General features: G+C 37.0%; 1 protein-coding gene across 1 annotated transcript in view; it reads left to right on the forward strand.

Annotated features, from left to right (window-relative positions):
- Positions 1–16,403, forward strand: part of SCLT1 (sodium channel and clathrin linker 1) — a 308,272-nt gene that overhangs the window by 49,860 nt on the left and 242,009 nt on the right. The window contains exon 6 of the mRNA XM_062199088.1: positions 15,777–15,912. Within this exon, the coding sequence (XP_062055072.1) occupies positions 15,777–15,912 (136 nt within the window). The remainder of the gene's footprint in view (positions 1–15,776; positions 15,913–16,403) is intronic.

The raw sequence follows: 16,403 nt of genomic DNA on the forward strand, positions 1-16,403 counted from the left end.
TTTACTGATGGAAGCACTTGTTTGAGACCTGAATCAGAAAATACCTAGATGGAAAGGTAGTACCTTTGACATCTATTTTTGTGGATGAGAATTGAACCAGTGTAGTATGGCTCTAGATTCAACAATTCTGGCAGCCACTCCTGTCACAGAATTTGCACTAAAACTTACAGATCAACTAATTATGTGTGGTACTGTTAGTATTATTAATAATAAGGATAATTCTGTTTGCCCCTAGAAATCTTTTTTTTAATGTTTGGATTTTCTTTTTTTTAACTTTTATTTAATAAATATAAATTTCCAAAGTACAGCTTATGGATTACAATGGCTTTCTCCCCCCCATAACTTCCTTCCCACCTGCAACTCTCCCCTCTCCCATTCCCTCTCCCATTCCATTCACATCAAGATTCATTTTCAATTCTCTTTCTATACAGAAGATCAATTTAGCATATATTAAGTAAAGATTTCAACAGTTTGCACCCACACAGAAACACAAAGTGTAAAGTACTGTTTGAGTACTAGTTATACCATTAATTCACAATGTACAACACGTTAAGGACAGAGATCCTACACGAGGAGTAAGTGCACAGTGACTCCTGTTGTTGACTTAACAAATTGACACTCTTGTTTATGCGTCAGTAATCACCCTAGGCTCTTGTCATGAGTTGCCAAGGCTATGGAGCCCCTAGGAATCTTGATAGGATTTTTCCTTTTACTATCAAGCCAAGCAAATAGAACTTTCTCCTTTTTGTTTTCTTGTGGCTCTTACATTTTGACTTGCTGTCATGTATTTGAATAACTATATATACTATCTCTGCATGTATTTATTGAACTTAAATGATTGTTGTCTAATTTTTAAGATTGTTTAATAATACATAGAAAATAATGCTTTAAACATGAGGAATTCCTTATACCTTTATGGTACTTAAATGTTTTTCTCAATTATACTACTATGAGGATATTTTAAAGAGTTTGTAGAAAATATATATGCTCTCTTTTTTAAGATTTATTTATTTATTTGAAAGGCAGAGTTAGAGAGAGAGAGAGAGAGTGTGAGAGAAAGAAATACATATAACTTCCATCTGCTGGTTCACTCTCCATATGGCCACAAAAGGCTGAGCTAGGTAGATCCAAAGCTAGGAGCCGGGAACTTCTGGGTCTCCCACATGGGAGCAAGGGCCCAAGTACTTGGGCCATCTTCCTCTGCTTTTCTAGGCTCATTGGTAGGGAGCTCAGTCAGAAGTGGAACAGCTGGGACTCAAACTGTTCCCATATGGGATGCCAGTGCCTCAAGTACCCTCTGTGCCACAGGGCTGGCCCACATATTTCTCTTTTAATTAGAGTGTTCCATGAACTTTTTGAAATACTCTTGTAGTATCTTTGGAGAATCAGATAAAAGATAAAGTACAAATCAGAAGTTTCAGTGTATGTATGTATATGTGTGTGTATTTCTGTTTATACACACTCATGTATGAAGTGTCATGGAAGATACATATTATCTTCTTTAAAATGCATATATTTATTTATTTGACAGAATAAACAAGGGAGGGAGGGGGTGAGAGAGAGAGGGAAAGAGACAGAGATCGATCCTCCATCTGTTGGTTCACTCCCAGATGGCTACAATGACTGAGGTTTATCCAGGCCCAAACCAGGAATCCAGAGCTTCATCTGCATCTCGCAAGTGGGTGTTGGGACCCAAGCATTTAGGCTATATTTTCTGCTGCCTTCCCTGGCATGTGAGCAGGAAGCTGGATTGGACTGAAACTGGTACTCCTACTCCATTATGAGATATCAGCATCACAAGTAGCATCTTAACCTACTGCCTCACAGACCTGGCTCTGCACATTATCTTATTTCCATTTTTCCATAAACTTTTTGAGGTACTCTTATATTAAACAATAAAAATATATTTTTATTTTTCAAAGACTCATGAAACATTTACACAGATATGGACTGCAAGCATATACACATATAATTTTTTTTTTTATTTTTGACAGGCAGAGTGGACAGTGAGAGAGAGACAGAGAGAAAGGTCTTCCTTTTTGCCGTTGGTTCACCCTCCATTGGCCGCCGTGGTAGGCGCGCTGCGGACGGCGCACCACTCTGATCCGATGGCAGGAGCCAGGTGCTTCTCCTGGTCTCCCATGGGGTGCAGGGCCCAAGCACTTGGGCCATCCTCCACTGCACTCCCTGGCCACAGCAGAGAGCTGGCCTGGAAGAGGGGCAAACGGGACAGGATCGGTGCCCCGACCGGGACTAGAACCCGGTGTGCCGGCACCGCAAGGCGGAGGATTAGCCTAGTGAGCCGCGGCGCTGGCCCTACACATATAAATTTTGAAAACATATAAATCACACTTGGAATAAAATCAGAAATTAGAAAGCATGGTTACAGAAAATTCTTATTTTTTTTAAACTAGAGTCCACAGTTTTCATTAGGATTCATTTTTTGTGCTATACATTCTGTGAGTTTGGGCAAATTTACAATGTTATATATTCTCATGACAGTGTCATACAGAATAGTTTCCAAAAAATTTTCTATGCTTTGCCAGTTCATTCCCCCCTCACTCCAACTCTTGCTAGTCACTACCTTTTTAATTGTCTTCACAGTTTTTCTCTTGGAACCAAACATAATATAGCCTGGCTGCCATCTTTGACTTAGTAGTATTATTTAAGTTTCCTCTTTGTCTTTTGATGGCTTGATACTCATTTCTTTTTGTTATTATTGAATAATGTTTCATTATCAGAAGGATAATGTTTCTTTATCCATTCACAAAGACATCTTGGTTGCTTCTAATTTTTGACAATTGTAAATAAATCTGTTATAAAATTTTCTTATTGGGTGCTTATGTGGACCTACATTTTCAACTCTATTGAGTAACTACTAAGAAGTACAACTGCTGGATCATATAGAAAAAGTATTTTTAGCTTTTTTAAAAAGATTAATTTTCTTTATTTAAAGACAGAGTGACAGAGAGAGAGGGAGAAAGACAGGGAAAGAGATCTTCCACTAACTGATTTACTCCCCAATGGCCACAACAGCATTTAGCTTTTTAAGAGCCTGCCAGGCTGTCTTCTCAAGTGACTGCACTCCCAACAGCAATGAATGAGAATTCCTATTGCTGCACATCCTTGCTAGTATCTGGTGTTAATAGTGTTCCAGATTTTGGCCATCCTCTGGTGTGCCATGGAATCTCATTTTCTTGTCATGTAGATTTAGAGTCAGAAAAGTAAGCACTATTCAGTTTGTTCTTTTACTTAATAAAACCACTGTAGAAAATTTATTAAAGAGTGAATAAGTGTGTAAAAATGTTCCTGTGGCCTCTTGAATCAAACGCTATTGATTTGTTCTTACATTTCAGTTTTCTGGTAGCATGCTCTGGATTTATGGGTAACAAACCATAAGCATATTACATATATGGCTTTTTTGTGAGATGTGACAAAATAAATAATTCCTTTATCATTAAATGGCTTTCAGAAGTCCTGTTATTAACAGGAACCTAGCATTCTAGGAAATGAAAATGCCATGTAAATTTACCATATTCATTTATGCACCCCCTCGTAATAGATGTGCCTGCTATATAAAATAGCTGTCTACCTTTCTCTCTGTCTCTCTCTCTCTCACTGTCCACTCTGCCTGTCAAAAATAAATAAATAAATTAAATAAATAAATAAAACAGCTGTCTGCAAACAAGTTGTTGTCTGCATTTATTACCAAAGAATAGATGTTCAAAATCAAATGGTGTCAGCATTTTTGAATGTGCAATAATTTCTTTTAACTACGTTTTTAAATAACTTGAGATAAAAGGCAATTGAAAACTAAAATTAAAAACTACTTAAAATTTATAGCGTATCAAACTATTGAGATGCAGCAGAATAGTAGAATATTTTTCTTTTTTAATTAATTGTAAATAAACTATATACTATGGCTTATAGTATTAATTAAATAACCAGACTTTCTGAGAAAAACTGAAAAATATGTACAAAAATTAACAAAAATCAAGTTTGTTAATGCAAATTGGAACCAGTGAGTATTAGAAGGCAAAGATCAAGTAAAGAAAGAAATCCAAAGTTATAACCTGTATTTAGGACTGCTTTCCTTTCTCACTCTCCTGGAAGAGATGATAAGTGGTTGAAAAATGGAGCAGAGCTTAAAACTATTTCATGGGCTAGGAAGACAGAAATTTAAATTCAAGGCCCATCAGACTTGTGGATGGGTATCTCAAAAACCTACAATCATTGAGTTAGGATACCCTGGGAGTAAGAATGAGTTTAAAAATAGAACAGTCTTATATATGAAATACATGAAACTTGTATAAATTTAATAAAATTAAAACATTAGAATAATTCTAAAAAAGATAAGACATCATTCTGAATTATCTGACTCTTAGATACTGGTGTAAGATGATTAAGGATTGTCAGTTTCAACAGTCTCCTGGAAAAAGAAAGCAAAGATTGTTTTAAAAGATGATAACATCATTGCTAGGCCTCAAAAAACATCACTACTTCTAACATATGATACCTAGCTCAGATAATGCATGAAAAGAACTAGTAACAGGAAGATTGAAGACTGTTTAGTAATGTTAAAAAAACAAAGAAATAATAGGCAGCAGAAATATCTGCAGTTTTGGTCTTTAAAAATAAGATAAAAGGTTCAACAAAATATGACACAATATTGAGAATTTTCATAAAGAGAATTAGAAAGTTGGAAAAAGCATGATAGATGTTCTAGAAATGAAAAAAATAAAATAATAGAAATGAAAAATAACTGGAGAGAGTTAACAGTATGTAACTTAATTCAGATGAAGTAGTCTGACTTAATATCAAAATGAAGAAATACTGAGGATGAAGGTCAGAGAAAGGGATAAAAATATAGAAAATAGTGAAAAGAGAAAAGGTTAATATAATCTGGGTCTTAGCAAAAAAGAAAGAGAATAAGACAGAATTAATATTTGAAGATCAAGTAGCTAGGAGTTTCTCAAAACTGGCAAAAGAGCCACACCTTAAAGAACACTATGCATCATATGGAGGATGATACCTAAGTATCATAGTTAAGTGTATCAAATTAAAAATAAAGAAAAAGAAAAATATTCAAACAATATTTTCAAAGGAATAGCAGTTAAATTACTGTTCTCAACAGAAATGATGGCAGTCTGGACACAATGGAATATCTTTGAAGTGCTGAAAGAAAAAATATCAATTTAAAATCCAGTACCCAGTGAAATATCCTTATATAAGCAAGGTCAAATAAGTACACTCTCAGATGAAAAGAAACAGAAAATTGTTGTTGGAAGAATTAATGCAAATGTCCCTAAATATTTATAGAGAATTGAAATAAAAGCCATCAGTTTAGAGAAATGTAAATCATATTAAAAATCTTCAGGCTCTAGCATGAAATACAAAGGATACTAATTAATATTAGAGTTTGGTCATTCAAAGATGCATGTTATAATCTCTGGAGTAGACACTAAAAGTAAACCAAAAGGCTATTCTACTGCCAAGCCAGTGGGTGAAATGAAATAAGCCAGGCATAGAAGGAAAAGTACTACATGATCGCACTCAGTATGGAATCTGAAACAGCTGGTCTCATAGAAATTGAGAGTAGAATGCTAGTTACCAGAGGCTGGGGAGAGTAATGAGTAAAGAGGGCTGGGAAAGGTTGATTAATATATAATAGATTACAGTTAGATAGGAGAAAGAAGTTCTGGTGTTCTGTTGCACATTAGTGTGATTATAGATAATGATAACATACTGTATATTTTTCTTTTTTAAAAGCTAGAAGAAAAGATTAAGTTTTCATTATGATAAAATATATAATATTTGAGGAGATAATTATGTTTACCCTAATTTACTATTATATAATTTATACATGTATTGCAATATCGTGTGAGGTACCTCATGAACATGTGTACTTTTTATATATCAGTTAAAAATAAAATTGGAAAAATTAAAGCATAAAAAGTAATCCAAAGGAGGAAACCAGAAAAATTTTTTAAAATTGAGGGCAAACCCCAGAGGCATAGGTAATCAAAGCCAAAATCGACAAATAGGATTACATCAAATTTAGAAACTTCTGCACTGCAAAAGAAGCAATCAGCAAAGTGAAGAGGCAGCCAACAGAATGCGAGAAAATATTTGTGAACTGTACTGATAAAGGATTAATAACCAGAATATATAAGAAACTCAACAACAAATAACAAACAACACAGTTAAGAAATGGGCCAAGAACTTAAACCAACATTTTTCGAAAGAGGAAATCCAAATGGCCAACAGACACATGAAAAAATGCTCAGGATTGCTAGCCATCAGATAAATGCAAATCAAAACCACAATGAGGTTTTTACTTCACCCCAGCTATAATGGCTTTCATACAGAAATCAACAAATTCTGGAGAGGATGTAGAGAAAAAGGTACCCTTATCCACTGTCAGCAGAAATGTAAACTGATAAAATCACTATGGAAAACAGTATGGAGATACGTCAGAAATCTGAATATAGACCTACTGTATAACCCAGGCATCCCATCCTGGAAATTTACCTATGGGAAATGAAATCAGCATATGAAAGAGCTATCTGTACCTCCATGTTTATTACAGCTCAATTTACAATGGCAAAAATATGGAATATACCCAGATGCCCATCAACTGAAGACTGGCTGAAGAAATTATGGGCTATGTACACCATAGAATACTACACAGAAGTCCTGGTTGCTCCTCTTCCAGTCCAGCTCTCTGCTGTGGCCCTGGAAGGCAGTGGAGGATGGCCCAAGTGCCCCTGCAGCCACATGGGAGACCAGGAGGAAGTACTTGGCTCCTGGCTTTGGATCGACGCAATGCTGGCCGTAGAGGCCGTTTGAGGGGTGAACCAACAGAAGGAAGACCTTTCTCTCTGTCTCTCTCTCTCACTGTCTAACTCTGACCATATGGCTAGGATTAAGTGTTAAAGTGACCATATAGATAAGATCAAGTGTTAAAATGATCATATAAGTAGGATAAAGTGTCTGATAATAATAATAGAGTTAAAAAGGAGTGAATGCTCTAACATGGGAAGCAGTCCACACAGCAGACTCAGAATGAGTCACCTAAAGTAGCACTCTTACCTCGGAGTCAACCCTTATATCACTCTGGTCTGGCTGAAAAGCCCAGGGAACCATTTCAGGAATGGAAAGCCAAGACACTGACAAAAAAATTTCTACATGAAGGGCCTCTGTGGGTGAGACACCAGTGGAAAAAGCTGCCACCAAAGAAGGAGATACTTTTCTCTGAAGAGAGCAGAGAACTTCCACTTTGCCTATCGCCTTGTCGAGATACCGAAGGAGTTTGTGGATCCAGAAGGCTTCACAGCCTTGGCAGTTGATGTCAAGAGCCTCAGGTGATTACTGACGTCATACAGAAAAGTGTTAATTGTTAGACAAAAAACAGCAGTCACTGTGCACTAACTTCCCATGCAGGACCTCTGTTCTGAAAGAGTTGTATTAGTAAAACTTGTTCTCAAATAATTACTTAGTTTTAGTTTATTAAGTGGAGGTTATTCTTTATTTTATTTATTTATTTAATTTTTTGACAGGCAGAGTGGACAGTGAGAGAGAGAGAGAGAGAGAGAGAGGTTATTTTATTTTATTTTATTTTTTTAAGTGGAGGTTATTCTTAAGTCTCATAAGTTATAGTTAAGTCTAATTGCTCGCAAAAGATGTATCATTCGTGAGTTCTTCTTTAAAGATAATTAAGTTTCTTAAAAAAAAACGTGAAATTACCTTCTAGATGCAGTGACTTTGAACAGCCCTTATCTAGTCTGTTGAGGAAAAGTTCTTATTTTTATTCTGCTTTATGTTACTTGTTTTTTGCAGTATTTTTTCTTCTTTTTCTTTCTTTTTCTTTCTCTTCCTCATACAAAGTGTTGAACTCTTAGAGTTAATCTTCTGTGTATAAAGTTAAATGAAAATAGATCTTAGTAAAAAACAAGACTGGGAGCAGGAGAGGGAAGAGCAGGAGGGGTATTAGAGTTGGAGGGCGGGGATAGTGGGATGAATTACTTTGTTCTTAAAGTTGTACTTATGAAATGCATGCAAGTAAACAAACAGAAGGTAAATAAAATTAAAAATCCAGCTCAAGTAGAAAGCAAATACTAAAATATTAGATATATCCAAAATACATTAATAATTAAATTTCTGTGTACTACATGAAAAATTATAGGGCAGTGATTTATCAGAGGAAATTAAATAAAAGAAATGTCAAATATATGTTCCATATCAAGAGGTTCCTAAAATATAAGAATATGGCCAGCACTGCAGCTCACTAGGCTAATCCTCCACCTGCGGCACCAGCACCCTGAGTTCTAGCCCTAGTTGGGGCACCAGATTCTGTCCTGGTTGCTCCTCTTCCAGTCCAGCTCACTGCTGTGGCCCAGGGAGGCAGTGGAGGTGGGTCCAAGTGCTTGGGCCCTGTACCCACATGGGAGACCAGGAGGAAGCACCTGGCTCCTGGCTTCAGATCAGCACAGTGCACCAGCCATAGCTGCCATTTGGGGGGTGAACCAACAGAAGGAAGACCTTTCTCTCTGTCTCTCTCTCTCTCTCACTGTCTAACTCTGCCTGCCAAAAAAAAAAAATAAGAATAAGAATAAGAATAAGAATATAAAATGTGAAACATAAAAGGATAAAAAAAGATATACCATGTAAGTGCTAAAACAAGAAAGTTGATTATATCAGACATAGTTGAGTTTAATGCAAAATATTTCATTCATGATAAAAAGAGGCCTTTCATAACTATGAAATATTTTCCATTTCCCTGAAATCAACTCTCAGAGATTTGGAAAGGATTAAAATATTAAAATTAATGTTAATATTGAAAATTATTCTGAAGATCAATAATAAAAAGTCAACTAAAAAACCCAACTCTTTCAAATTAAGCAGTATATTTCTAAATATCATGGATAGGTCAATGAATTCACAATAAAAACTTGAAAATATTTTCAACTGATTAGTAATTTTTTACCTAATTAATAATGAAAATAATATCAAAACTTGTGGGTTGCAGTCAAGTCCATTCTTAGAGGGAAATCTATCATCTTAAGTGTATGTGTTAGAAAAGAACAAAGTCTTGGGGCTAGGGCTGTGGCACAGCTGGTTAACGCCCTGGCCTGAATTGCCGGCATCCCATATGGGTGCAGGTTCAAGACCCAGCTGCTTCACTTCCAATCCAGCTCTCTGCTATGGTCTGGGAAAGCGGTAGAAGATGGCCCAAGTCCTTGGGCCCCTGCATCCGCATGGGAGACCTGGAAGAAGCTCCTGGCTCCTGGCTTCGGATCTGTGCAGCTCTAGCTGTTGAGGCCAATTGGAGAGTGGGCCATTGGATGGAAGACCTCTCTCTCTCTCTCTCTCTCTCTTCATCTCTCTCTGTGTAATTCTAACTCTCAAATAAATAAATAAATCTTTAAAAAAAAAGAAAAGAAAAAAACAAAGTCTAAAAATCAGTGATCCCTACGATTTGGCTGAAGAGGTCAGAAAAAAGATTGAAACTCAATTCAGAATCATAATACACTGGGGAAATTCAGGCACACTGGGAAGATGCAGAAGGCCTCACAAACAGCAAAATTCCACACCCTCTCCCCAAGAGTTTCGGATATAAAATGAGCTGTACTCACATATAGGTAGTACCGGCTTGGTGTTACAGTAAAGAACTTTAAAAATTACCTTTCAAGCTGAAACTATACACAGTGATTTTAATAATTCATGGGGGGAAATTATGATTGCTCTATAACCAAAACACTAAAAGCTAATTTATTGTTGGTTGTAAGTTTCTTGTAATATATATAACAGTTAATTTTGAGTACATTGTACTAAATAAATATTAATCTTATGAAGTTTTTCCTTTCATTTTACTATTTAAAACTATAAGACTTGATAGATTATGATGTAGGTAATTATATAATGGAAGTGATAAAATATTATGTCACTCTTAAAATATCAGAGAATACATATGTTTCAATAACAGTTAAAAAGCAGATTCATATTAGCAATATGACATCTATTTTTAATGCAGAATATAAATTTGCTAGAAAATGCATCACAACATAGTAATGCTTTTCTCTGAGACTTGGTATGTCTTTTCCAAAACTTTTCTTGTATGTCTGTATTGGTCATTTTTTCTGTATTAAGTAAATAATTGGAAAAATAAGTTAAATACTTAAAAATAAAAATAAAACTCTTTGTATTCTTAATACATCTAAGTATTTTTTTAAGTTTTATTTCAAACATTTTTTAATATTTTCCTTGTTAACAATGAACATCTATTACTCAAGAAGTTTGAAAATGAATGAACATTATTTTTTATTTTTATTTTTTTAACTTTTATATAATGAATATAAATTTATTTATTTATTTATTTATTTTGACAGGCAGAGTGGACAGTGAGAGAGACAGAGAGAAAGGTCTTCCTTTTGCCATTAGTTCACCCTCCATTGGCCGCTGTGGCCGACGCGCTGCGGCCGGCGCACCGCGCTGATCCAAAGGCAGGAGCCAGGTGCTTCTCCTGGTCTCCCATGTGGGTGCAGGGCCCAAGCACTTCAGCCATCCTCCACTGCACTCCCAGGCCATAGCAGAGAGCTGGCCTAGAAGAGGGGCAACCGGGACAGAATCCGGCGTCCCGACCGGGACTAGAACGTGGTGTGCCAGCGCTGCGAGGCAGAGGATTAGCCTGTTGAGCCATGGCGCCGGCGTATGAATATAAATTTCCAAAGTAAAACTTATGGATTACAATGGCTTTTGCCCCCCATAACTTCCCTCCTGCCCACAACCCTCCCCTTTCCCTCTCCCTCTCCCCTTCCATAAACATCAAGATTCATTTTCAATTCTCTTTATATACAGAAGATCAATTTAGTATATATTAAGTAAAGATTTTAACAGTTTGCACCCACACAGAAACATGAAGTGAAAAATACTGTTTGAGTACTAGTTACAGCATTAAATCACAATGTACAGCACATTAAGGACAGAGATCCTACATGAGGAGTAAGTGCACAGTGACTCCTGTTGTTGACTTAACAAATTGGCACTCTTGTTTATGGCATCAGTAATCACCCTAGGCTCTTGTCATGAGTTGCCAAAGCTATGGAAGCCTTTAGAGTTCACTGACTTTGATCTTATTCCGATAGGGTCATAGTCAAAGTGGAAGTTCTCTCCTCCTTTCAGAGAAAAGTACTTCCTTCTTTGATGGCCCCGTTCTTTCCACTGGGATCTCACTCGCAGAGATCTTTCATTTAGGTACTTTTTTTTTTTTTTTTTTGACAGACTGTCTTGGCTTTTCATGCTTGAAATACTCTCATGGGCTTTTCAGCTGGATCCGAATGCCTTAAGGGCTGATTCTGAGGCGAAAGTGCTGTTTAGGACATTCGCCATTCTATGAGTCTGCTCTGTATCCCCCTTCCCATGTTGGATCGTTCTCTCCCTTTTTTGTTCTATCAGTTAGTATTTGCAGGCACTAGTCTTGTTTATGTGTTCCCTTTGATTATCAGTCCTATCATTATGATCAATTGTGAACAGAAATTGATCACATTGTCTAGTGAGATGGCATTGGTACATGCCACTTTGATGGGATTGAATTGGAATCCCCTGGTATGTTTCTAACTCCACCATTTGGGGCAAGTCCAGTTGAGCATGTCCCAAATTGCACATCTCTTCCCTCTCTTATTCCCACTCTTATATTTAACAGGGATCACTTTTCAGTTAGGTTTCAACACTTAAGAATAATTGTGTATTAATTACAGAATTAAACCAATAGTATTAAGTAGATCAAACAAAAAAATACTAAGAGGGATAATGTATTAAGTTGTTCATCAACAGTCAGGGCAAGGGCTGATCAAGTCACCATTTCTCATAGTATCCATTTCACTTTAACAGGTTTCCTTTTTAGTGCTCTGTTAATTGTCACCAATCAGGGAGAATATATGATATTTGTCCCTTTGGGACTGGCTTATTACACTCAGTGTAATGTTTTCCAGATTCCTCCATTTTGTTGCAAATGACCGGATTTCATTTTTTTTGACTGCTGTATAGTATTCTATAGAATACATACCCCGTAATTTCTTTATCCAGTCTACTGTTGATGGGCATTTGGGTTGATTTCCAGGTCTTACCTATTGTGAATTGAGCTGTAATAAACATTAATGTGCAGACAGCTTTTTGTTTGCCAATTTAATTTCCTTTGGGTAAATTCCAAGGAGTGGGATGGCTGGGTTGAATGGTAGGGTTATATTCAGGTTTCTGAGGAATCTCCAGACTGACTTCAATAGTGGCCTAACCAGTTTGCATTCCCACCAACAGTGGGCTAGTGTCCCTTTTTCCCCACGTCCTTGCCAGCATTTGTTGTTGGTAGATTTCTGACTGTGAGCCATTCTAACCAGGGTGAGGTGAAACCTCATTGTGGTTTTGATTTGCATTTCCCTGATTGCTAGTGATCTGGAACCTTTTTTCATGTGTCTGTTGGCCATTTGGATTTCCTCTTTTGAAAAATGTCTATTGAGGTCCCTGGCCTATCTCTTAAGTGGGTTGTTTATGTTGATGTTGTGGAGTTTCTTGATCTCTTTGTAGATTTTGGTTATTAACCCTTTATCTGTAGCATAGTTTGCAAATATTTTTTCCCATTCTGTCAGTTGCCTCTTCACTCTCCTGACTGTTTCTTTTGAAGTACAGAAACTTCTCAATTTTATGCAATCCCAAAAATTAATTTTGGCTTTGACTGCCTGTGCTTCCGGAGTCTTTTCCAAGAAGTCTTTACCGGTACCTATATCTTGCAGGGTTTCTCCAATGCTCTCTAATAATTTGATGGTGTCGGGTCGTAGATTTAGTTCTTTAATCCATGTTGAGTGGATATTTGTGTAAAGTGTAAGGTAGGGGTCTTGCCTCATGCTTCTGCATGTGGAAATCCAATTTTCCCAGCACCATTTATTTTTTTATTTTTTTATTTTTTTTATTTTTGACAGGCAGAGTGGATAGTGAGAGAAAGAGACAGAGAGAAAGGTCTTCCTTTTTGCCTTTGGTTCACCCTCCAATGGCCGCTGCAGCCGGCGCATCACTCTGATCCGAAGCCAGGTGCCAGGTGCTTTTCCTGGTCTCCCATGCAGGTGCAGAGCCCAAGCACTTGGGCCATCCTCCATTGACTTCCCGGGCCATAGCAGAGAGCTGGCCTGGAAGAGGGGCAACCGGGATAGAATCCAGCGCCCCAACCAGGATTAGAACCCGGTGTGCCGGCGCCGCAAGGCGGAGGATTAGCCTGTTATGCCACGGCGCCGGCCTCCCAGCACCATTTATTGAATAGACTGTCCTTGTTCCAGGAATTGATTTTAGATCCTTGATCAAATATAAGTTGGCTGTAGTTGTTTGGGTTGATTTCTGGTGTTTCTATTCTGTTCCATTGGTCTATCCATCTGTTTCTGTACCAGTACCATGCTGTTTTGATAACAAGTGTCCTGTAGTATATCCTGAAATCTGGTATTGTGATGCCTCCAGCTTTGTTTTTGTTGTACAAGATTGCTTTAGCTATTCGAGGTCTCCTGCCTCTCCATATGAATTTCAGCATCATTTTTTCTAGATCTGTGAAGAATGTCTTCAGTATCTTGATTGGTATTGCATTGAATCTATAAATTGCTTTTGGGAGAATGGACATTTTGATTATGTTGATTCTTCCAATCCATGAGCAAGGAAGATTTTTCCATTTTTTGGTATCCTCTTCTATTTCTTTGTTTAAGGTTTTGTAATTCTCATCGTAGAGATCTTTAACATCCTTTTTTTTAAATTAGCAAACTCTGACCTTTAGAGAGTAATTAAAATTTTTATTTAAAAGGAATCATCTACTTTAAAATATTTGATGAATATTATATTTGATAAATATGTTCTAAAAATTAAGATGCAATTTTTTCTCATTTTAAAGGTATTTCTCCAAGGATTTTAGAATGATGGATATAGTATCTTTTGTATTTTCACCTTGAGTTGTGTTTATTATATGTAATATTTTCTGCTTATGATAATATAAGCAAATGTTTTCAAGTTTTTCCTGTAGTAGAAGGCTTTTTTTTCCATCTTAGATATGTGTCATTTTAAGTTAAAACACTTTTTCAGACTTTTAAATTGTACCTTTGTGTTTGAGTAAATTTTTTAATAATAAACAATGAGATATTTGTTATTTATTTTAATGTTAAAATTAAAGGCTTTAGTAATTGTGTTCAAGTTTATGCAAATAAATGCTGAAAAATAAACTTTCTAATAGTCTTGGTTTCATAACCAGTGATCATTTTGTTTGACTCTGTATATTAACTGGAACTATTAAAAAGTCAATTTATTTTAACAAAAAAATGTAAAATGAGTTTTTTGAAACATAGTGAAGAAAATAAATTACAAGATTTAATATACCATTTTCACTTAATTGAGTGCAACTATCATATTTAAAATTTTTTTCTGAATGTCTTTTTTTTCAGTCAATTAACAACATTTAAATTTTATCTTTGAAAATTTAAAATTTCTCTAAGACAAATTATATTATTTAAAAAAAAATTTATTCTATTTGAAAATCGGTTACAGTGAGAGAGGGAGAGACACAGAGAGATCTTCCATCTACCGTCTCGCTCTCAAAATAGCCACAGCCGGCCGGCGCCGTGGCTCAACAGGCTAATCCTCTGCCTAGCGGCGCCGGCACACCAGGTTCTAGTCCCGGTCGGGACGCCGGATTCTGTCCCAGTTGCCCCTCTTCCAGGCCAGCTCTCTGCTGTGGCCCGGGAAGGCAGTGGAGGATGGCCCAAGTGCTTGGGCCCTGCACCCCATGGGAGACCAGGAGAAGCACCTGGCTCCTGCCTTCAATCAGCGCGGTGCGCAGGCCACAGCGCGCCGGCCATGGCAGCCATTGGAGGGTGAACCAATGGCAAAGGAAGACCTTTCTCTCTGTCTCTCTCTCTCTCTCACTGTCCACTCTGCCTGTCAAAAAAAAAATAGCCACAACCACCAACACTGAGCCCAGCCAAAGCCAGGAGCTTTCTCTATGTCCCCCAGAGAAGTGCAGGAACCCAAGTACTTGGATCATCCTCAGCTGCTTTCTCAGGCACGTTACCAGGGAACCAGACTGGAAGTGGAGCAGCTGTAATTCGAACCCAGTGCCCATGTGTATGCCGGCATCTTTACCAGCTGCACCACAGCGCCAGCCCCATTATATTTTCTCGAGATAATTATGTCAACTTAATTCAATGAAGGTTTTTGAATAATTTTTATTCACATAGTACTGTATTTAATGGTGATTAAAAGTGTGTAAGACTTGGCCGGCGCCGCGGCTCACTAGGCTAATCCTCCGCCTTGCGGCGCCGACACACCGGGTTCTAGTCCCGGTCAGGGCACCGGATTCTATCCCGGTTGCCCCTCTTCCAGGCCAGCTTTCTGCTGTGGCCAGGGAGTGCAGTGAAGGATGGCCCAAGTCCTTGGGCCCTGCACCCCATGGGAAACCAGGATAAGCACCTGGCTCCTGCCATCGGATCAGTGCGGTGCACCGGTCGCAGCGCGCCAACCGCGGCGGCCATTGGAGGGTGAACCAACGGCAAAAGGAAGACCTTTCTCTCTGTCTCTCTCTCACTGTCCACTCTGCCTGTCACAAAAAAAAAAAAAAAAAGTGTGTAAGATTTGAGTTACTTAAAAATGATTTTGTGTAAAGAATTACTTTTTACCCAAATATTTATTTAATTGGCCCCAAACAGTAATTACTGTTACTGAAAGGAATTTTGATTGCTGTTATATTGCTTATCCCAAAGGTTGCATGGTGAATTAAAGGATGCCATTGAAAAGCAATTGGAGGCCCTTCCCTTTGCTGCAGAGATAGGAAATGACATATATAAAGATGAGGAAACAGTTAAGAACCTTCAAGAACAATTGCAACTAGCCAATCAAGTGAGTGATATATGTATTTTTAAATTACATACTGTATTAGCAGAGCTTTTAAAAATCTGTTAGTCTTTATGTATAACAATAACAAAATTGTTAACACTTAGATTTTCTTGTATTTCAAGAACTGTAACATAACAAAACCTGTATTGAATATCCTCACTGTTTATTATAAATGTATTTGTGAGACATACATTTTAAGTCAATCATAAGCTTTTAATGTGATTTTTTTCTTATAAGAATAGTTTACTGTCAAAGGAAAATTTCAAAGAAAAAATTATCAATTAACCCATGTCCATAAATTCATATTTTTAATTTTTCTTTGTTTGCTTCTGGTGCTGTTTTCTTCAATTTTCAAAAGTTATACTATTATTTTTTTTCTGAAATTGTATGCTTTTTTCTAGAATTGTTATTTTTTTCCCCCTCTTAGTATTTGAAATCTTTGGGAAGCTATGATATGTATAACACAGTTTTTCAACACTACAATTTTCTGTGAT

Source organism: Lepus europaeus, chromosome 8, assembly GCF_033115175.1.
Source record: "Lepus europaeus isolate LE1 chromosome 8, mLepTim1.pri, whole genome shotgun sequence".
NCBI lineage: Eukaryota > Metazoa > Chordata > Mammalia > Lagomorpha > Leporidae > Lepus > Lepus europaeus.